At 40.3% G+C, this 24048-nt stretch overlaps 1 protein-coding gene across 1 annotated transcript in view; it reads left to right on the top strand.

Annotated features, from left to right (window-relative positions):
• CFAP61 (cilia and flagella associated protein 61) overlaps nucleotides 1-24048 on the top strand; it is a 402292-nt gene that overhangs the window by 105769 nt on the left and 272475 nt on the right. Inside the window, exon 8 of the mRNA XM_056121438.1 lies at nucleotides 18672-18763. Coding sequence (XP_055977413.1) covers nucleotides 18672-18763 — 92 coding nt within the window. The remainder of the gene's footprint in view (nucleotides 1-18671; nucleotides 18764-24048) is intronic.

Raw genomic sequence — 24048 nt, forward strand, 5'->3', positions numbered from 1 at the left:
TAAATACTGTAAAAATGGGACTCAACCTACAGTAATTAAACTTGGGCTAGGTAGAATAATCCAATTGGGTGGGTGGCTTGCCTTCCTGCAGCAGACCTGAATTGATCCTTGGCATCACATACATTCCCACATGCACTGCCATGAGTGATCCCTTTTAACTTTATTTTTTTAACTTTCTAATCCATATTCTCTTTTATTTTTCAAGCACTGGTAACTTGAATAGAAACGGTGTTAGCAGACATCCGTTTGTTCATATTATTAAATGGTAAACTCTCAATTATATTGTCATTAAGGATGACTATTATCAGATTAAGGAAGTTTCTGTATTTCTAGCTTCTGTTTGTTCCCATTATCAGATTGAGAAAATTTTTGTATTTCTGTCTCTGCTCTGGTTTATCAAATATTTTCTTTTTATTGATTAAATTTTATAAAATGACTGTATTTACTAAGATGATCATATAATTATTCTTTACAGAGGTGAATTCTGTTGACTGATTTTTATTGTTTTATTTTAATATAACATTATTTTTGTTCAAAGCTCTATTTTCTGCAATTTTTATAGTTATGTTCATGATACTGGTTTTATAATTTTTTCTCTTTTAAAATATTATTGCCCACTCTTGGAAATGAGGTTTTGCTGATCTCATAATTGAGGAATATTCTTTCTTTATTCTATTTTATTGAATACTATTGAGATAATATTTATCAGATAAATATTTTATAGAATTTTCCAGTGAATTTATCTGAACCTGTTAGTTTTTCAGGGGAAGAAGTTTTTAAAATTTTGCTTCATTAAGTTGTTTTAGAAGTATTTCTAATTTTGATCTGTTTAGTACTTTGTAAATTTTTGAGTTTTTAACAAACACTGTCCTCCCATTGTTCATCGATTTGCTCGAGTGGGCCCAGTAATGTCTCCATTGTGAGACTTCTTGTTACTGTGTTTGGCATATTGAATACTCTTGGTAGCTGCCAGCCTCTCCAAGAGGGGCGGAAGAATCGAACCCAGCTTGGCCGGGCTGGCTGTGTGCAAGGCAAACGCCCTACCGCAGTGCTATCACTCCAGCCCTTTGAGTTTTTAAAATTTTAATATGCTTACAAATAAAACACACCATCATTTTCCCATCTCCACCTTGTACCCCACGCCTTCCCTTTTCCCCTCAAAAATAACCTTAATCTTGGTATTAACTTTTAGTATTTTAAAGTTTCACTTGTCTTTCATCAATTTTATGTCTTTATATTGCACACATATGTGAAACTATCCAATATTTTTCCTTATTGCTGTTCTATCAAGCTCTTTCTATTTTGCTTTTAATATTTGTTTCATCTTTTAAAATAATTCAATATTATTGAATTGTATAAAAACACAAAATCTTGTATGTGACCTTCCAAATGGTGCTCAAGGGATGTGGAGGCCACTCCCAGAGATTACTCAATTCTTGGTTCAGAACAAGGGCTTAATAAAGAGGCAGGGCTGCTAAAAGGCACACCCAGAAGTGCTTGCGGACCTTTAGGGTTACACTCGGTGGTTGGGGAATATGATACTGGAGAGCTATCAGGTCATGGGAAGGAATCCTTACCTTGTTCAATCTCCTTGGCCCCTACAGAATCTAATTAATCACAGACACTTTGTGTATTTCATATTTTAACTATTGTAAACAATGCTGCAATAAACATTGCGGTGGATATAGCGTTTCATGTTATGTTTTGTATTCTTTGGATAAACACCCAGAAGTGGATATTCTGGATAATATGACTGCTCTATCTATTAGTTGTAGCAGAAACTCTATTTACTATAATGGTTGCACCAATTTACATCCTCACCAACAGTGCCCTGGGATCCTTTTACTCCATGTCCATTTCCACTCTTGTTAATGTTTCTTTTGATGTAGCCATTGTAGTTTTCATTTACTTTGCTCTGATAATTAGCAATGATGAACTTTTTTTTCCACACGCCTGTTGGTCATCTGTTTTCTTTGGAGAAATGCTTAATCAAATCTTTTGCCTGTTTTTTGTTTAAAGTTTCATTGATATTGACTGTTTATCAGATGTATGTTGTAAAATATTTTCTCCCATTAGACTGTCTTTTTATTGTTTATATATTTAATTTTTTTTTGCTGTAGTAAAACTTTTCAATTTCATGTGGTCCAGCTGTTCTTTTTGCTTTATTTCCCTTGTTGAGTGAAGTCTCCTAAGATATCTCTAATCCTAACATGTCCTGAAATGTTTCACCTTATGTTATTTTCTATTTGTTTTATGGTTCTAAATGTTTCCTCCAAGTCTTTAATCCATTTTAAAATTAATTTTTAATGGGGTTAGAGAACAGACCAGTTTAATTCATTTTCATGTGCTAGTCTGATTTTCCCTATAACATTTGTTGAAGAGATTTTCCTTCTTTATTTTCTGTATTTGTATCATTTATTCTAAATTAAATATCAATGTATAATGTATATATGGCTTATGTGCTTTCAAGTCTATCGTGTTTATATGTGTTGTCTATTTTTATTTAGTACCATGTATTTTTAATTGCTGTCACTTTGTAGTAGCATAGTTCTTTTATATGAAACTATTAAACACCATGATTTACAAAAGTTGTTCACAATACAATTGTTTCAAGTATTCAGTTTTCCAACACTAGTTCTACCACCAATGTACTCTTTCCTCCACCAATATCCCCAGTTACCCACTCACCCTCCAAGCCTGCTCCCTTAGCAGGAACAGAATAATTTACGTTATATTGCTTGTTACAGCACATATTTCATAATGGTTTTGCTAAAGTCGTGGTTTGAGTATTTACTGAGCTGTTATGTGCAAATTGAGCCTTCTGTGTTACTGTTTTTACTCACTGAACTTAGGGGGCTTCTTCTCAGTTTTCCCATCTTCTTTCTGTGCTGCTAGGGACTTTGTGAGGTTTGCAGGTGTTGTGTAGCAGGATGTGGATGGATCCTTGGCAGGCCAGATATCCGGGCCTGCCTACCTGGAGTAATTCTGCTGCTTGTGCCTTTGAGATCAGTCATGAAGCTGGACAGCAGTGGAAGACAAATGTGTATGATAGGTGGCATGCTGGGCCTCCGACAGGGCAGGAACTGAGACTAGTCTGTCCCCGTCCCACCCAGCCTCCGAGATCTGGGGCCACTGCTGGCCTTTGAAGTTAGGTTACAAGACACCTCCAGTTTCTCCCCGCCTCCTCAGGATTTCTCTGGCTATTCAAGTTTTTTTTTTTTTTAGTGATTCCATATTAACTTTAATTTTTTGTTCTTTTGCTTTAAATATAATTTTGAATTTAACTGGATTTCATTAATGTATATTTGTTTTGGTAAAATAGACATTTAAAAGCACCTGTTTATTTGCTACTGTCATCATTATTATTGCTGTTGTTTTTAAAGTAACATAGCTTACAACAGTGTTATCTCCCAGGCCCCTACAGAATCTTCTTTACTTAATCCTGAGCATACTGTTCTGTATTGTACCAAGTTACTGTATTTCTACCACCATCAAAGTGCCCAAATCCCTCTACCCCTCCTCTTATGTCTCTTCTCATCTTCCCCACTTCTGTAGACCCTGTTCCCACCCCTATTGAGTAACCTCACTTCTGTTGTCAAAGTCAGACATGTTTTGTTGGATACCGTCCATTTTATTTCTTTATTTCTTTATATGTCATGATTGAAATCATCTGACATTTGTTCTTCTCCTTCTCACTTATTTCATCCCTTGCCAACAGGCAAAATGTCGCTTTTCTTGGTAGCAAAGTACTATTATACCATATTTTTTTATCCACTCATCTGTTACTGGACATTTGTTTTCTTTCAGGTTTTTGACTAATGTAAATAATGATACAGTTAACATGTCTATATATTTTTTAAATTAATGTTCTTGTGTTCTTGGGATGGATACAAGAGTAGAATTTGTGAATCATATCATAGTTATATAATACACTGACTACATTGCAATGACTTCATTATTCATTATTCATAATTGTCTCTTCATTTAACTCCTTAGAGAATGTTTACTAAAATCTTTTGCTTATCTTTTGATTGTTTAAAGCTTTGTGTATATTACCTGCTTATCAGATGTATGCTGCGCTCATAAGATGTTTCTCTTCCTATTCAGCCGACTGTCTTTTCATGCTGTTTTTTTTTTTGCTGTAAAAAAAAAACTCAATTACATGTAGTTTATCTTTGCTTTATGTCCATTGTCTTTATGCGTTAATGTCTTATTCTGTGTCTTTTAACAACATCTGGTAGTTCTGTTATTTGATCTTTTACCTCCTTTGTTAAATACTTATTCCAAGTATTGAACTCACTGAACACTGCCCTCCTGTTGTTCATCGATTTTGCTTGAGCGGGCCCAGTAATGTCTCCATTGTGAGACTTCTTGTTACTGTGTTTGGCATATTGAATACTCTCGGTAGCTTGTCAGACTCTCCAAGATGGGCGGAGGAATCGAACACAGCTTGGCCGGGCTGGCTGCGCGCAAGGCAAACGCCCTACCGCTGTGCTAACGATTATATGGTGACCCTCCAGGAGCGGAGGACCACCAGGTTGCCTAAGGAGGGGGGAACCGGCCCAGGTCGGAAACGAAGCAAGTCAAAACTCCCTTGCTGAATTCACTGAAAACAATTGTAAATGGATTGTTTTCTTAACTTTTCATTATTTGAGTAAAACAACGCAGCAGGTTTTTTAATATTGATATTTTGTAAATTCATTGTTTCTAATAACTTTTAAATGGAATCTTTAAGATTTTCCCTGAATGTTATCATGTCACCTTGAAATAATGATACATTTTTTTGGTCAGTGATGTGTGGGGAGCCAGAGGGTATGAGGAGATACCCACAATAGTGCTACCAATTTTCTACATGGCTCACCAAAATATTGCTGGCAGGGGGAGCAGCTAGGGAATAGCATCTGGTGAGTCTGCACAAGCTCCTGCTCTGCACAGGTTCTGGGGTTCTCCCAGCCTCACTCTAAGGCGACAGGCTGCACCCGAGATTCATCTGATCAGCATTGCATAGGAACTGCTCCCTATTACTCGTAGTTTGGGGAGGTTTGGTTCTCAGCATCAGACAAGGTTATAATTTGCAGGAAAAGTAGTCACAGCAGTCACCAAAGTCCAAGTTTCTTTGCCTGTTGTCACAGAAAGTAATTTCGGGAGATGAATACTGAAACAAAATAGTTTTATTAGAAAATATGAGGATATATATAAAGAAACATTGGTAAAGGATATAAATTCTGCACCCCAATTTCAGAATGGTGAGCTCAGGACTGAGTGCAACTCCGGAATGCAGAGGTTGCTTCTGCAAAGTAAATTATGTAGGCGTTTCCCCACATGCCTTGGTGAGGGGCCGTCTGTGGAAATGAGTTCAAGTTCATTGCTAGGGCATTGTCAAATGAAAAGGACTGAATTCTGGTGATCTTCAGTCAGTCTTTTTTTTTAAGGCTTTCCTCCCCCCTATTAAAATTTCATAATTGGTTCCTTTCTGTAATCCTTGCTAGGTCCTGACCTTAGGATTTGAGATTGCGTTTCTAGTCTTGGATCTAGGGCTAGGAACAGGAACTCCAAAACAGTTTGTGAAAAAATTCTAATGTCTTTCTGACATTCATTATCAAGGGACCCTCTTCCTGCCTGCTTTATATTCATGTCTTCTTTTCCAATGTAGATTCTTTTCTTTCTGTACTCCTTTTGCCCCAAATTTTATTTTATTAAAGTGCAATGAAATGTGATTATTTTAATTTCTTATTTTCTATAGCAATATTTAAATGTGAGGCGTTGCTTTAGCTATGAGCCCTAATCCTTAAATATAAGTGGTTATGGTGGGCAGCCTTGTATTGTTTCTAATTTTTAGAAAAAACTTTTTAGTTTTTCACTGAAACATTAATTAGGTTTTATAGTATATTATCCTTATTACTCTGAGCTATGTTCTTTTATTCCCATTTAAAAAAAAGTCTTTTATTTCAAAATTAAGTGCTAATTTTTGTCAAATCCTGTCTCCACATTGATACCTTATGATTTTTTGTTCCTTGATTATTTATATAGTAATTAAGTAATTGAAATTATATTAGTTGCTTTTAGTTGTTTTTTTTTTTTTTTTGCTTTTTGGGTCACACCCAGCGATGCTCAGGGGTTACTCCTGGCTTTGCACTCAGGAATCACTCCGGGCGGTGCTCGGGGGACCATATGGGATGCTGGGAATCGAACCTGGGTCAGCCGCGTGCAAGGCAAATGCCCTACCCTCTGTGCTATTGCTCAAGCCCTATATTAGTTGTTTTGTATATATTTTTTAATGTAGTAGTATTGCTATTTATTCAGCCATTGATTAGGCTGATTGAATTGGGCATGAACTCCACCTTACTTTTCTTTTTCTTTTTTATGCTTTTTTTTTTTTATTGAATCGCCGTGAGAGCAGTTACAAAGCTTTTGGGTTTAAGCCTTGGTCATACAATGATGAAACACCCGTCCCTTCACCAGTGCCCATTTTCTACCACCAAAAACCCCCAATATAACCCCCATCCGACACCCTCCTCCTACCTGTGGGGCAGATGATTTCCACATTACTCTCTCTCTACTTTGATTACATTCAATGTTTTGACACCAGATCCACCATTATTATTTAGGATTTTACCCCAACACTCAGATATGCCGAAAAGGCAACTGTACACAATTTGTTTTCCATTGCTGGTTATGAATAACATATGATGTCGCGCAGCTGCAGTAGTGGCCACACGATTTTGGAATTTTGAAATTTTAACAAGTAAATATGGAGAGATTTCTGCCAAAACCTTCTGGGTTCCGAGATTTGTTCTTGAATCTCTGGGATCATGACTGTTAGGCTGCTTGATCAGAAGCCAGAGAGGCCATTCGTGGGCAGCGACTTGGGGTCTCATTGGGGTGGAGAGGAAAGGGCCAGCTCCACTCCCATCTGGTGAGGCCCTGCGTGTCTCGTCACTGTGGGCCCAAGACTGACTGTTCAATGGCGTCTGGAGGATGATGGCCACCGAGCCGCCAAGGGGGAGCAGGCAAAGGGACAGTACTCTTTCCCACCTGGGGTGACCCAGTAACAGTAACCTACTGCAGGGTCTGGATGTGTTACTGCGAAAAGCCGCTGGATTCTGAGATTTGTTTCTGAGTCTCTGGTATCATGGCTGTTAAGCAGCTTGATCAGGAGCCAGAGAGGTCATTTGTGGGCTGTGACTTGGGGTCTCATTGGGGCTGTGAGGAAAGTGCCGGCTCCACCCCATCCCATGAAGCTCCGCGTATCTCATCTTTGTGAACCCAAGGCTGACTCTCCAGTGGCCTCTGGAGAATGGCGGCCACTGAGCCGCCAGAGGGAACAGGCAAAGGCATAAAATGTATTCCCACCTGAGGTGACACAGCCCTGGTAACATACTGCAGGGACCGGATGCATTTCTGCCAAAAGCTGGTGGGTTTCGAGATTTGTTTCTGAGTCTCTGGGATCATAGCCATTAAGCAGCTTGATCCCATGAGGCCCTGCGTGTCTCGTCACTGCAGGCCCAAACCTGACTGTCCAATGGCCTCTGGAGGATGGCAGCCACCAAGTCTCCAAGGGGGAGCTGGCAGAGGTACAGCATCCTTTCCCTGCAACGGTGGCTCAGCACTGGTAGCCTATTGCGGGGACCGGACGCATTTCTGCCAAAAGCTGCTGAGTTCCAAGGTTTGTTTCTGAGTCTCTCGGATCATGGCTGTTAAGCAGTTTGATTAGGAACTAGAGAGGCCTTGTCTACAATTATATAGCTGAGCCAAAGGTGGTTTGTGGGTGTGTTTCCCAATTAAGACATACCCACAAACCACCTCCGGCTCAGCTATAACCTAACTCTTGGCCGTTTACTTTCTTGGTAAACTTGGCCCCAAGTTGTTGTGGTCTGGCCAAAGGCACAGAAGCAATTTTGGGGTATCTGAAAGCCTGAAGGCACTATCAGGCTGCTGATGCACTCGCCTCACAGGTACAGATAGACCTGCTGGAGGCATAATACCCCCTGTTTTGTATATGTTAAACCATATATCCATGTCTGGATAAACGCTGCTTGATCATAATGTTTGATTCTTTTAATGCATCGATGCATCGCTGGATTTGATTTGCTAGAATTTGGTTTTTATAAGAACCTTATTTAAAGGAAACTCCAACTACTCATATTTTTTACTTTAAAACTAGAGCCGCATGATCCTATTCTATTTAAACACCATGATTTACAAAGTTGTTCATATACAGTTATTTCAGGCATTCAGTGTTCAAACACCAATTCCACCACCAATGTGACCTTCCTTCCATCAATGCCCCCAATTTCCCATGCAACCCCCATTGCATCCTTACTTGCATCCTTTTAAATAAAAACATAGTTTACTTTATATTGCTTGTTATAGCACACACTAAAACAAAAATTTCTCTTGCAGAAATAATTTTCTTGATAGTGGGGGTTCTTTCTGGGATGAACATTAATATTCATAAGAGATACTGATCTATTTATGTTTTCATTTTTAATGTTGGTTTATCTGGTTTTGTATCAGATTAATGTGGTTTCATAAAATTTATTTGAAAGCATTCATCATCTTTTTAACTTATTTTGGAGGAGTCAGAGAACATTAGATTCTTCTTTAAAAGTTTGTCTGGGGCATGGTGCCACCAGTAGGTCAATCTGTACCTGTAGGTGAGTGCATCAGCAGCCTAATGGTGCCTTCAGACTTTCAGACATCCCAAAATTGCTACTGTGCCTTTGGCCAGACCACAACAACTTGGGGCCAAGTTTACCAAGAAAGTAAACGACCAAAAGTTAGGTATGTGGGAGACACCCACAAACCACCTTGGGCTCAGCTATATAATTGGAGCCAAGTATTCTCTCGTTCCTGATCAAACTGCTTAACAGCCATGATCCCAGAGACTCAGAAACAAATCTCGGAACCCAGCTGCTTTTGTCAGAAATGCATCTGATTCCCGCAGTAGGTTACGGGTGCTTGGCCACCCCAGGTGGGAATAGTTTTGTGCCTTGGCCTATTCTTCCTGGCGGCTCGGTTGCCGCCATCCTCCAGAGGCCATTGAACAGTCAGTCTTGGGCCTGCAGTGACGAGACACGCAGGGCCTCACGGGAAGGGGGTGGAGCCCCAGCCCCAGCCCCAATGAGATACCAAGTCGCCGCCCACGAACGGCCTCTCTGGCTCCTGATCAAGCTGCTTAACAGTCATGATACCAGAGACTCAGAAACAAATCTCGGAACCCAGCAGCTTTTGGCAGAAATTTGTATGGACCCCACAGTGGTTTGCTGGTACTAGGCCACCCCAGGTGGGAAAGGGTGCTGTCCCTCCACCTGCTCCCCTTTGGTGATTTGGTGCCCGCCATCCTCCTGAGGCCATTGGACAGTCAGGTTTAAGCCCGCAGTGACAAGACAGCCGGGGCCTCACAGGATGGGGGTGTGGAGCTGGCCCTTTCCTCCCTGCCCCAACAAGACCCCGAGTTGCTGGCCACGAACAGCCTCTCTGGCTCCTGATCAAGCAGTCTATGGCCATGATCCCAGAAACTCAAGAACAAATCTTGGAACCCAGCAGGTTTTGGCAGAAATCCCTCCAGATTTAATTGTTAAAATTTCGAAATTCCAAAATCGTGTGGTCACTACTGCAGCTGTGCGACATCATATGTTATTCATAACCAGCAATGGAAAACAAATTGTGTACGGTTGCCTTTTCGGCATATCTGAGTGTTGGGGTCATGGTCACAGTCACGGTCCTCCCATTGTTCATCAATTTGCTCGAGCGGGCCCAGTAATGTCTCCATCGTGAGACTTGTTGTTACTGTGTTTGGCATATTGAATACATCACGGGTAGCTTGCCAGGCTTTGCCATGCAGATGAGATACTCTCGGTAGCTTGCCAGGCTCTCCAAGAGGGGTGGAGGAATCTAACTTGGGTCGGCCATGTTGATTGCGTGCAAAGCAAACACCCCACCCGCTGTGCTATCACTCCAGCCCTAGTGTTGGAGTAAAATCCCAAATAATAATGGTGGGTCTGATGTCAAAACATTGAATGTAATAAAAGTAGAGAGAGAGTAATGTGGAAATCATCGCCCCCCCACAGGTAGGGGGAGGGTGTGAGATGGGGGTTATACTGGGGTATTTGGTGGTGAAAAATGGGCACTGGTGAAGGGACGGGTGTTTCATTGTATGACCAAGGCTTAAACCCAAAAGCTTTGTAACTGCTCTCATGGTGATTCAATAAATAAAAACAAACAAACACTGTCCTCCCGTTGTTCATCGATTTGCTTGAGCGGGCCCAGTAATGTCACCATTGTGAGACTTCTTGTTACTGTGTTTGGCATATTGAATACTCTTGGTAGCTTGTCAGGCTCTCTGAGAGGTGCGGAGGAATCGAACCTGGTTCAGCTAGGCTGGCTGCATGCAAGGCAAATGCCCTACCTCTGTGCTATCACTCCAGCCCATTCAATAAATAAATTTATAAAAAAGAAGAAAAAAGTTTGTTAAAATTCATTGATCAGGACCTGTGGTCCAGTAATTCTGCTTTGTAAATTTCTACTCCTGAGGGCACCCCAGAGTGATCACCCTTGGAGACTGGTGTGTCCTTGAATTCTAACTGCTTGGCTTCCATAACCTTGGGTATTTAGTCATGAATCAGTAGATCAGGGTTGGTGGGGGGTCAGCATGGAGGTGCTGTGGGAGGCGGGTGTGGCTGCAGGGGCTTCCTGAAGTATAGGAGGTTGGCTGAGGAGATGCCTCCCACCACCTCTCTGAGAAGATGCCTGTTGTCCTTTTTAAACCTAACTAGCACTGTAGCACTGTCCTCCCATTGTTCATCGATTTGCTTGAGCGGGCCTAGTAACGTCTCCATCGTGAGACTTGTTGTTACTGTGTTTGTCATATCGAATACGTCACGGGTAGCTTGCCAGGCTTTGCTGTGTGGGCGAGATACTCTCGGTAGCTTGCCGGGCTCTCCGAGAGGAAACCAGGTTTTATTAATTAGTGTTATCTTTAAAAAAATCAGAGCTTAGTTTATTTGTCTTTTGTTTGATGCTTTTTATTTCTGGATGGTGGGCTGGAGCGATAGCACAGTGGTAGGGCGTTTACCTTGCACGCAGCCAGCCCAGCTGAGCCAGGTTTGACTCGTCCGCCCCTCTTGGAGAGCCTGGCAAGCTACCAAGAGTATCTCGCCCGCATGGCAAAGCCTGGCAAGTTACCCCTGATGTATTCAATATGCCAAACACAGTAACAACAAGTCTCAAAATGGAGACGTTACTAGGCCCGCTCGAGCAATTCGATGAACAACGGGAGGACAGTGTTTTATTTATTTATTTATTTTCTTTCTATTCCTCATATTTACGTTGACTTATTGCTTACTTCCTTGCAAAACCCCACCACTTTTGCATTGCTGTGACTGTGACTCTTTAGTTCTGTTAATGTATATTGGTGCTCATTAACTTCATGTCCATATGTTAATGAAAGTAATATTTTCTTCTATCAAACTCTGCATTAGTGTATAATGTTATCACTATCAGTACATTTTAAAGTTGCAAATTCGTATTCTCTAAAATAAATATAGTTTACCTTCTTTAAGTTTCATTTGTTTACGAGATTTTGCTCTAGGCTTTTTTGACTCTTTATTGGAAACTAAGGTTTGCTTCTTGCAGGCAATAAGTGATTGGATTTTATTTATTTTTTATTGTTTTTATTTTAAAATTTTTATTACAGTACCATTACTTACAAAGTTATTTTGAGTTGTAATTTATATATACTATGTTCCAGCACCAATCCCACCATCAGTGAATTGTCATCCTACCTCCACCAGAATTCACAGGTTCCCTCCCACACAGTGACAATGGCACATATCAGAAATACTGGGTCAGTCTGTGACACTCTCAAATACTGCTGGTGTGAATGCTGCCTGGTTTAACATGTATGGAAACACTATTACAATACCTCAGTAAACTAAGAATTGAGCTGCCATATGACCCAGACATACCCAAGTCGTGCATATCTACCCTCAGGACACAAAAACATTCATTCAAAAGGACATATGTGCACCATTTTTTTCACTTAAAAAATTTTTTTTTACTTTTTTAATGGAATCACTGTGAAATGGGCTGGAGCAATAGCACAGCGGTAGGGCATTTGCCTTGCAAGTGACCAACATGGCCAACCCAAGTTCGATTCCTCCTCCCCTCTCAGAGAGCCCGGCAAGCTACAGAGAGTATCTCGCCCGCACGGTAAAGCCTGACAAGCTCCCCGTGATGTATTCGATATGCCAAACACAGTAACAACTGTCACAATGGAGACATTACTGGGCCCGCTTGAGCAAATCGATGAACAACGGGAGGACAGTGACAGTGACTGTGAGATAGACCTTTACAAAGCTGTTCATAATTATATTTCAGTCACACAGTATTCCAACACCCATCGCTTCACCAGTGTACATTTCCTAGCATCAGTGTCCCCAGCTTCCCTCCCATCACCCCCCCACTTCCCTCCCCCTGCATGCCTCTATGGTACTTTTCTTCTATCTCTCTCTGTCTCCCTCATTTTGGGTATTGTGGTTTGCAGTGTTGACATGGAAAGTTTATCAAGAATATACCTTTACCTACTTTCAACACTCAAATCTTGTCCAGTGATCTACATCATTTTTAATTCTAACACTTAGCACATCAGCTAAGATATGGAATCAAACTAGCTGTTCAACAAACAATGATGGATTATGAAAATGTGAAAATGTACACACACACACACACACAGGAATACTATACATCTGTAAAGAATGACGAAATCATTCAATTCACTACAACAATGGATGGAGCTGAGTTTTATTATTTTAAAATCTACTCACCCACTTCATGTCTTCTAATTAGCAAATTAAATCCTTTCACACTTAAGCTAATTATTTTAATATAATTGTTTCATTTTTAAGAATTTTTTTTAAATCAAAGCACTGTGTTTTACAAAGTTATTCATAGTTGAGTTTTAGACATACAGTATTGCAGCACTGATCCCACCACCAGTGTCAACTTCCCTCCATCATTATTTCCAGGCTCACTCCCATGTCGCACCACAGCCTGCCCTCTTCACAGGCACCTTTCTAAGTTTGATTGTTAAAGTCTGGGTCTATTGATATCAATGTTGTTGATCTTATGGTTGGGACATTTGGCTCTATCATTCCTTAACAATACCTTTGAACCGAAATTCCCTGGCCTGCCCTCATTGCTTCTCATCTGTTAAGAGGACTTTTAAATATTTCTTTTAGTCTCTCTCTCCTTTCCCTTCCCCCAAATTTTATCACTTCACAGAAGGTGAAGTTTGCCTTGCACGTGGCCAACCTGGTTGACCCGAGTTCGATTCCTCCTCCCCTCTCAGAGAGCCCAGCAAGCTACCGAGAGTATCTTGCCCGCATGGCAAAGCCTGGCAAGCTACCCATGACATATTCCATACCAAACATACTAACAAGTCTCACCATGGAGACATTACTGGGCCCGCCTGAGTAAATCAATGAACAATGAGAGGACAGTGCTACAGTGCTATAGCTTGGTAACAGTTCTGTAGTCAAAATTCAAGGACTTGTTCTCAGTAGATGTTATTTTCCTTGCTTTGCTCCTTTATATATCTTATATGAATGAGTTAATCTGGTATATGTCCTTCTCTCTCTCACTTCTTTCACTTAACATGGCACTCTTTTTGGGGGGGGGCGGTGAATGAACAGCTGATATTTTTTGGTTTTTTGGTTTTGATTCGATTTTTGTTTTGGGACCATTCTGATGTATAGAACTTGGGGTTTATTCTTGGCTTTGCACTTAAGAATTACTCCTGGCGATGCTCAGGGAACAGTATGAGGTACTGGGGATTGAACCTGGGTCAGCTACATGCCAGGCAAGTTCCCTACCAGTTGTGACATCTCTCCATTCCCACGTAGTTAGAATTTAAACATTTTTCAGCTGCATTAGCAACATATTAAGTACCTTTGGATTGCGCAGTAAAACCTTAATTCTCTTTGATCAATGTTAAGCCTTAATTTTATAGCCAACTTCTGATTTTGGTTCTGCTCCTGAGAAGCAGGCATTGTTACTACTCTAGTGTGTGCCCTTTGGGATCTATTTTTTTTGTAATTTTACATGAAATCCATATACTTACAAGAGAAACACTGACCTAATAATGTTGATAGGTGCAGGTCTGCGACATCCTTTTACTTTGTGTAGTATTCCACTATATGGAATAGACCACATTTTTCCTTTGTTAATCATTGAAGTTTCTGTTGTTTTGTTTTTTAAAATATTACTGCAATAAACATCTCCGTGCATATCTCCTTGGCTCCATTGCAAAAGTAGCAACAGTCTGGATTCTTGCTGGGGTGGAGGTTCTGATGCTGCCCCTGCAGGTAACTACATCCATGGCTTTCTTCCAGAGCTTTCCAGTACATAATATTGTTAGCATCTTAAACTTTTGTCAGTAGGGAGATATGAGAAGAGGTCTCATTGTTTTAATTGTACTTCTCAGAGTCTTAATAAAACTGAACACTTTTTGTCTGTTTACCGATCCTTTATATCTATATTCTCTTCATTTCCTTTGCCTCTTGCATTGTTTTATTTTTTGTAATTCAGTTGTCATTCTATTAGATGTGTTGTAGATGTATTCTCCATGTGTATACACTTTCAGACGGTACTTTTACAGATAGATGCCTCAATTTTGATTTGGTAAATCCTATCAGTATTTTTCTTTAATGGCTCCTACCTTTCACATTCTTCAGGAACTATTTTTTGCCTCCAAGTTCATAGATATTCTCCTATAGTAGCTTAAAATATGCTTTAAATCCTTAGACTTTTATTTATTTCTGAAAATTTTGAGGGAATATGATATGAGATTTTTTACTCCCATTTCATGACTGTTTGACTTTTTCCTGGATTATTTTGTCATATTTCTATTAAGCATTGGATTTATATTATATTTTAATATTCAGCCCGGCAAGCTACCGAGAGTATCTCACCCGCACAGCAGAGCCTGGCAAGCTCCCCGTGACGTATCGAATGATATGCCAGACACAGTAACAACAAAGTCTCCAATGGAGAACGTTACTGGGCCCACTCGAACTCGAGCAATATTCAGTAGGAAATTCGACCCACTCTACATTCATATTTATAAAATTTCATCGACTATTTCTATGTTTTTTTCTTTTAGAGTCAGTTTATTTCATTTAACAAAATCTCCTTTGGGATTTTAATTGGTATTTTAAGTTCATTAGAAAACATCAGATCAGATTTATTCCTAATACCGTCAAAATGCTTTATTTTATTTTTCCTGTACATTATTTCTATTAGAAAATACCAGGGCAGCTTCAGGACTTTGGAGGTTTCGTTTTGTATAATTGAGAGCCCTTCTGGAAAAAAAGAATGCAAAATTATAAAGTCATTGGTAAATGGCATTCTTTGGGAGAGGCCTGAACAGGAGGGACCTTTATCTCCAGCTGTTCTAAACAAACCTACTTCAGATAAGCAGTCTAACATAGCAAGTTATAGTAAATTGTGTCTTCACTCCCATTAGAATTAAACACTAGTTTATGACTACTTAGGTGGTGAAGCAATAAAATAACAATTAAATTTGCAGCCTCAGTTGTGTTTTTAGTTGTGTGTCATATAATACCACTGCCTCAACTTTTCCTCGGGATAGCACCTCACATCTGAGGATCTCAAGGCGCATTATGAACATTAACTAATTAAACCTCATAAGACTCCAGAGACCTAGGCAAGAGAGAGCGAGTATCACCCTTGCCCAGTGCTGAAATGCAGCCCCCTCTGGGGATGGAGAATGGCAGCTGCTTAATAACAAAGTGTAACTCCCCAGGACAGTTTAGCCAAGACAATTAGTCATTGCAGTTGGTAATTGCCTCATGCACATTAGACTGCAGTTAAGAAACCAAGAGTATTACTTCATTGCAGATCAATTTTATAAGGCTTCTTTTTAGTAATCTTGTCTTAATTATAATTGCATTTTATGAAGCTCTTCAAATTCAAAACCAAAAATTAGAAAATTTGCAACTTATGAGGGAGGCAGCTATTGATATTTTAAAACCCATCAACAACTGTAGAAGTGAGAAAAGATGCTACATCAAAGATATATATTGGCTGGAAAGGAGAACCCGTCAATAAGAAAAACTTCTGGGTATTGGACATGCCTTAGAAATTCATCTGGTAGTTGTTACATGGAATTAGTATACATAGAAATTCACTGTGCTGTATATTTTACTATTTTGAGTTTCATATCTCAACAGTAATATAAATTAACCTGAGAAGTGTGCTATTCTTGTCATTACAAAATGCTTGAAGCCTATATCGATAGGCTGCCTGGAAAGTTTTGCAGGGTACAGGATGTACTCAAAAACTTGAGATCAAATATGCTTTATTATTTCCAAAGCATTTCCTTCAGAGGGACTCTTAAGTTCTTTGTTCTTCTCCACAATGGTTTTTCTCCATGCTAACAGATATGACTCTTAGGTAGGGCTGTCATTCTCCTTATACTTCCAACTTAATGTACCTTCCCATGTATACCCTGTATGCCTCCCTGCATATCCAGTTGTCAGTTAGAATTTCATTTCTCTACATTTTTGGCCAGAAGCAAATACAAGGTATAGGGAATCAAGGACTTGGAGACTGAGAGGAACTTGCAGGGCTAGTGCCCATAGGCTGCTGTGGAAAACAGCAGGAGAGGAGGAACGAGATGGGTTCTGGCTGCCTCTGTCCCCACAGTACCTAGTGCGACGGGTCCAAGTGGGAAGATGTTGCAGCAGGCTCATGCTGGTAGCACATTTTTGGATCTTCCAGCACACCCCGCTCCCTCCTACATTTGTCAAGAAGAGGCAGCCTGTAGGGAGATCTTTGTTGGCACTGCACTGAGCTCAGGCAAGTGCCTGTGAGCAGCTGTCATTGCTGAAGTCCCTCAGCAGTGCAGGAACAAGGTAATCCAGAAAGGAGGAGCTGTAATATGGGAAGGAATGAGAAAGGAGGAAAAAGAAAGATGGGGAAAGAGGAGAATGGGAGAGAGGGAATGAAAGGACAGAAAAATTGGAAAAGAGGAGAGGGGAGTAGAACGAAGAAGAGTGGAGAGGAGAGGATGAAAGGAAAAGGAAAAGTCTTGACTTGCACAAGGCTGACCCAAGATCCATCTCTAGCTTCAGGTATGGTCCCCAAAGCTCCTCTAGGAGTGATCTCTGAGCACAGAACCAGGAGTAATCCCTGAGTTCCACAAGGAAGGAAAGAAAGAAGGAAGGAAGGAAGAGAGGGAGGGAGGGAGGGAGGGAGGGAGGGAGGGAGGGAGGAAAAAAAGTCGGGCTCTTGTCTTGCATGCAGCTGACCTGGGTTCGGTCTCTGGCATCATGTACAGTCCCCTGAGCACCTCCAGAAGTGATCCTTCAGCACAGAGCCTGATCAACACAGAAGAAAGAACGAAGGATGGAAGGAAAGAAAGAAAGGAAGAAGGGGGAGGAAGGAAGAAAGGAAGGAAGGAAGGGAGGGAGGGAGGGAGGGAGGGAGGGAGGGAGGGAGGGAGGGAGGGAGGGAGGAAAAGATTTTTTAAAATAAATGGGGACAACTTTTTTCTACCATAATTTTTGTGAAAGAAAATTACATGGCACTACCCTTGTTATTGACTTTCTAGAACACATTCAAACAATAATGCACAGCTCCAGTTCTTTCTTATGAAATAGAAAAGCAGAAACAGTAGCCCAGTCCTGAGGTTCACACTATTTCAAACAAAATGAAAGCAGCCCATGTGTGGGTCTTTGACATTTAGATAGCACAGACACTGCTAACTGTGGTCTTTTCACATTCTGTCTGAAAATTACTTCAAACATGCCATCCAGAAAGTTGATGAGTGGTTGTTTGTAAGAGTCCAAGGGGGCTAGTGTGAAAGGATCAGGTGGATCAGCAACTGGCAGAGGTCCAGGCCTCCTGGGGACCAGGTCCTGGCGCACTTCCAGCATCATTTCATCTCTGCAGTTCCTGCAGGGACAGGTATCATTTTATCTTCATTGTGTGAAGGCAGAGAGGGCAGAAATGTGCATGATGTGAAGACCTGCTCTTCCAACCTCGTTTCTGACTTCTGAAATAAGTCTTCAAATACACTATAATTTAAAACATATTGCCTGAGGGAGACACACACACACAGAGGAAAGAGAGAGATACAGAGAGAGAGAGAGGAGAGAGAGAAGAGAGAGAGAAGAAAAGTGCCTGCCATACAGAGATATGGGGGATATTGGTGGTCGAAAATCTGCACTGGTGGAGGGATGGGTGCTGGAACATTGTATGAATGAAACTCAATTATGAAAACTTTGTAACTGTATCTCATGGTGATTTAATAAAAATAATACTAAATTTAAAATGCTATAGGGCTGGAGCGATAGCACAGCGGGTAGGGCGTTCGCCTTACAAGCGGCCAACATGGCCGACCCGAGTTCGATTCCTCCGCCCCTCTCGGAGAGCCCGGCAAGCTACCGAGAGTATTCGATATGCCAGACACAGTAACAACAAAGTCTCCAATGGAGACGTTACTGGGCCCGCTCGAGCAAATCGACGATCAACGGGAGGGCCTTTACTTTACTTTACTTTACTTTACTTTAAAATGCTATATGCTGCCTTGCTCTATAGTACCATGGATATTTTTTCTGTTCTTATGCCAATTCTTTCTATCAAAGATGCTGAGCTGAAGAGTAGCAGTTTCGAATCCATGAAAAAATTAGAGAAATCATCAGAACCTGCAGCTTCAGAGCCTGTAGAAAGTACCAAGGTAACAGAAATCATCAGCCATACCTGTGGGTTACTGTGATGCTAGGGTGATTTTGGTGTTAACGTAATAGCTGAAAAGCTCCAACTTTTGATATTTAAATACCCACAAACATTAGGGACAGGAGATCAGCCCCACCAACAGAAAGAGAGGCTTAGTTTTTATAGCAGACAAATCAGAGTCTAATTGTTATATTCAAGAATATAGGGTGAGTGGAATTTTGTTCTCTTCTGCCTTCTTTTTCATTCATTCTCTGAATTCTGGAGACTCTGGTAGACACAGTTGCTCATTTAAAGTTAATAAGAAAGCCCACTTTCTAAAGAGACTCACATACTATCCATCTTTTCTAATAAGGCAACATCTTCCTTCCTGCCACTTGAGAGCAGCAAGTTACATAAAAACCCAGAACTTCCAGTACTATATTGAATATGAGTGGGGAGGGCGGGCAACCTTGTCTTGTCCCCAATCTTAGAGGGAAGGCTTTTAAAAATTTCTCTCCATTGAGAATGATGCTTTCCATGTGTTTGTGGTAGATGGCTTTGACTATATTGAGTAAAGTTCCTTCAATGCCCATTTTGCTGAGAGTTTTCATCAGAAATGGATACTGGATCTTGTTAAATCCTTTCCCTGCATCTATTGATATGATCATATGGTTTTTTATCTTTTCTTTTATTGATATGATGGATTATGTCAAGGGATACAGGTAGAAAAGGAAGAGGACAAAGTATCATTTTTTGTGGGCAATATGATACTATACTTAGAAAATCCTAAAGACTCTACTAAAAAGCTCCTACAAACAGTAGGTTTGTATAGTAAAGTGGCAGGCTACTAATTCAACACCCAAAAGTTCATGGCTTTCCTATGTACAAACAATAAAAGAGAAGAACGAACTATTAAAAAAACTCCCATCCACAATAGTGCTCGGAAAATCGGTTACCTTGGAATCAGCTTAACTAAAGAGGTGAAGGACCTATACAAAGAAAATTACATAAGACTACTTCAAGAAATAGAAAGGACACTAAAGACAGGAGACAGATTGCCTGCTCATGGTTTGGGAGGATTAATACTGTCAAAATGACAATACTCCCCAAAACATACAGATTCAATGCAGTCCCTATAAGGATAGACACCCATGACATTCTTTAAAGAAAAGACAAAACACTCCTGAGTTTCATATGGAACAATAAACCCCCAGTGACAGCTAAAGCAATCTGTGGGAAAAAGATGAGAGCCATCACCTTTCCCTATTTCAAACTGTACTAAAAAGCAGTAGTAATTAAAACAGCATGGTATTGGGCTAAAAGCAGACCCACAGACCAATGAACAGAGTTGAATATTGTATCATAGATTCTCAAATATATGATCACTTAGAGGACCAAGAAATGTGAAGTGGAGCAAGGAAAGCCTCTTCAACAAGTGGTGCTGGGAAAACTGGACAGCTACCTGAAAAAAAAGAACTCTGACCTCTGTCTAGAGCCAGGAAAAAGAAGTCAGATCAAAGTGAATTAAAGACCTCAATATCAGACCTGAATCCATAAGATACATGGAGGAAAATGTAGGCAGAAGCCTCCATCACATTGAAGTTAAAAGTGTCTTTAAGAATGAAACATCCGTGGTGGTGGGAAATGGCACTGGTGGAGGGATGGGTATTTGATCATTGCATAATTGAAACCCAAGTACAAAAATTTGTAAGTCTAAAACTGTACCTCATGGTGTCTCACTAATAAAAATAAAAGAATGACACACCACTGACCATGCAAATGGAAACAAACATAAACAAATGGACTACATCAAACTAAGTAGCTTCTGCACCTCAAAAGAAACAGTGACCAAAATACAGACAGAGTCCACGGAATGGGAAAGAATATTTGCCCAATACACATCAGATAAGGGGTTAATATCCAGGATATACAAGACACTAGTAGAACTGCACAAGAAAAAAAAAACAATTCCATCAAAAAAATGGAGAGAAGAAATGAACAGAAGCTTCCTCAAAAAAGAAATAAAATGGCCAAAAGGCACATAAAAAATGCTCTACATCGCTTATTGGCAGGGAGAGACAAATCAAAGCAACAATGAGATATTATCTCATACCACAGAGACTGACACACATTTAAAAGAACAAAAGCAACCAGGTTGGCGTGGATGTGGAGAGAAAGGGAACTCGTGCCCGGTTGGTGGGAATGCCTACTGTTCCAGTATTTTTTGGAAAACAATATGGGCATTCCTTCAAAATTAGAAATTGAGCTTTTTTTTTTTGTGAAGAATTTTTTTTCCCTTTATTTTATTTTTTTTTTTACAGTTGTAGATTTACAATTTTTTGTGCTTTGGTTTCAATTATACAATGATCAGATACCCATCCCTCCACCAGTGCCCATTTTCCACCACCATGGATAATATCCCTCCCACCCCCATCCCCCCATCCCCCCTGTCTCTGTGGCAGGGCAATCCCCTGTGTTCTCTCTCTCCTTTTGGGTGTTGTGGTCTGCAAAAGAGGCATTGAGTGGCAAACATGTTCAGTCCATAGTCTACTTTCGACATGCATCTCCCCTCCTGGGAGGATCCTCCAAACATCCTTTATTTGGTGCTCCCTTCTCTATCTGAACTGCCCTTTCCTCTAGGATACCCGCTGGCCTCTAAGTTATGGAGTAATCGTCCTGGTGCTGATCTCAGCTATTCTTGGGTATTAATCTCATACTTTGTTACTTTATATCCCCCAGATGAATGCAATCTTTCTATGTCTATTCCTCTCTTTCTGACTCATAGAAATTGAGCTTTTATAAAACCCAGCAATACCACTTCTGGGAATATAACTCGAGGGTGCAAAAAAGCAAGTAGAAATGACATCTGCACCTATATGTTTATTGCAGCACTGTTCACAATAGCCAGGATCTGGAAACGACTCGAGTGCTCGAGAACAGATGACTTGTTAAAGAAACTTTGGTACATCTACACAATGGAATACTATGCAGCTGTTAGGAGAGATGAAGTCATGAAATTTGCTTATAAGTGGATAGTCATGGAGAGTATTGTGCTAAGTGAAATAAGTTAGAAAGAGGACAGACATAGAATGACTGCACTCATTTGTGGAATGTAAAATATCATAATATGAGAATGACACCCAAGGACAGTAGAGACAGGGACCACGAATATTGCTCTATGGTTGGAAGCCTGTCTCATGAGTTGGGGAGAAGGCAACTGGAATATAGAAGGGGTCACTAAGTCAATGATAGTTGGAGGGGTTGCTCAGGGTGGGAGATGTGTGCTGAAAGTAGATAAAGGACCAAATGTGAAGCCTTTCAGTATCTGTCTTGAAAACTATAATGCCCAAAAGTAGAGAGAGAGTATGGGGGAAATTGTCTGCCATAGAGGCAGGGGGATGGTTGGGATGGGGGCGGATACTGGGGATATTGGTGGTGGAACGTATGCACTGGTGGAGGGATGGGTGTTTGATTATTGTTTGACTGAAACTCAAGCATGAAAGCTTTGTAACTGTATCTTACGGTGATTCAATAAAAAATTTTTAAATGGATGAATTTGAATTTTATTTCAAGAAAACATTACCAAGGTTATCAATAATGAACACCCACATAATATGTACATATATATACATACACATATATATACACACTATATACACACAAAGACTTTCATTTTTAGAAAGCTTTGTAACTATCTCACCATGATTCAATTAAAAAAAAAGTTACAGAAGAACCCATGACCGATTCCTGGAACTGGTGACTTCACTGTCCTTATGTGGTTTCAGCAGAAAAAAAATCTCTATATTCTTCTGCTACAAGGCAAATCTGATATAACTCTTTATTGCGTAGCTATCCTAACCTAAAAGGAAGGTAAACATGTCCAAGGAGACTACCTTTCGTCATAAAATAGATTGAATGGAACTTGGTGACCAGGCCTTGGGGATCATGCCATCAATGCGCCTCATCTATCTTTGATCAGTAACTGGCTCACAGTCACATACTTGCTGGGTCTGAGGCCTCACGTGCTCCTCCTGCAGGACCTTAGTACATACCCCTATGTCTGTAGGAACAAGGCTCAGCATGAAGCTAGAGTAGGGATGGGGAAAATGAATGGTCTCACTGCTCAGCTAATTTGAAAACTTGGCCCTTTTCCAGCACTGTGTAGGGCCATAATTTCAAGACATATTTCACTGCAAAGATTCTTTAGTTTTTGGGCCACTTGATTCTTCCATCCTGTAGGCTCAGATTCCATCCCTAATCCCGATTGGTATGTGGATGTGTGATATGATGTGATGTGATGTGTGTGCATGAGTTTGCGTGTGTGTGTGCATGTGTGTGTGTGTGTGTGCATGTGTGTGTGTGTAGATAAAAGGAAGGGAGTTTGATACAAATGAAGTACTAGTGCTTTCTGGGATCCCAACACTTTCACTGTTTTTTCTTTCACTCCTTTCTTCCCTAATTTGAACAAGTATCCTTTTTTCATGAACTGTACAAGTAAGCTTGAAAAGAAGAGTCTCCTCTTTATTTTAAAGCTAGTTAAGTTAGAAAATCAGTTAAGGAAGGTCTTTATCTTACACTAAGTCATTGGTATTATCCTCTCTATTTTCATCTGGTGTATATGGGAAAAATCATTATGATACCTCACACTACAAAAGGACAAAATCTATAGCTAATTCAATGTTGTATTTCAAGTGCTTATTTATTCTCTGCATGGAGAGTGGGTGTTCACACTGCTAGGTACACTGCAAGGTGCTAAAGGTACCCATGAAATCACACACAGTTTCAGCCTTCAAGGTCTATTGACATAGTAGGGGAAAGGAATGCCTCATCTTCCAACAGTGAAAATGATGATGGAAAACATCCCAGAAAAGGGAATTGATAAATGCTGCACATTTTAAAGGAGATTATGTGGGATAGATTAGATTGAGGAAATAAAATGATTAATGGAGTTAAAAACTTAGCACATATTGGTCTTTTGGAAAAGGTAACAGACTAGATACATTTTGTTCTGCCTGATATAACTTATAAGTGACCAAAATATTTTAAATAGTATTTAAGACATTGAAAAAGGTAATATTTGTGAGGGGGGAAGCCAGATGAGCCCTCCATTAACCTTGCCCAGGGTTCAAGATCACAGCTTAGAAATAAAAGACACCAGAGGGATCTCAATGGACTTCTGAGTTGAGGAAGCAGAATTTTCAGTCCATGGAGATTGTAACCTCTAACCCTTGGAGGCCAGAATACTCGAGAGTCAACATTTGCACAAGATGTTAGACACCAACAGAGGGTCATTCCTGAATATTCTGC

This window comes from Sorex fumeus, unplaced genomic scaffold (genome assembly GCF_029834395.1).
Source record: "Sorex fumeus unplaced genomic scaffold, SorFum_2.1 ptg000044l, whole genome shotgun sequence".
NCBI lineage: Eukaryota > Metazoa > Chordata > Mammalia > Eulipotyphla > Soricidae > Sorex > Sorex fumeus.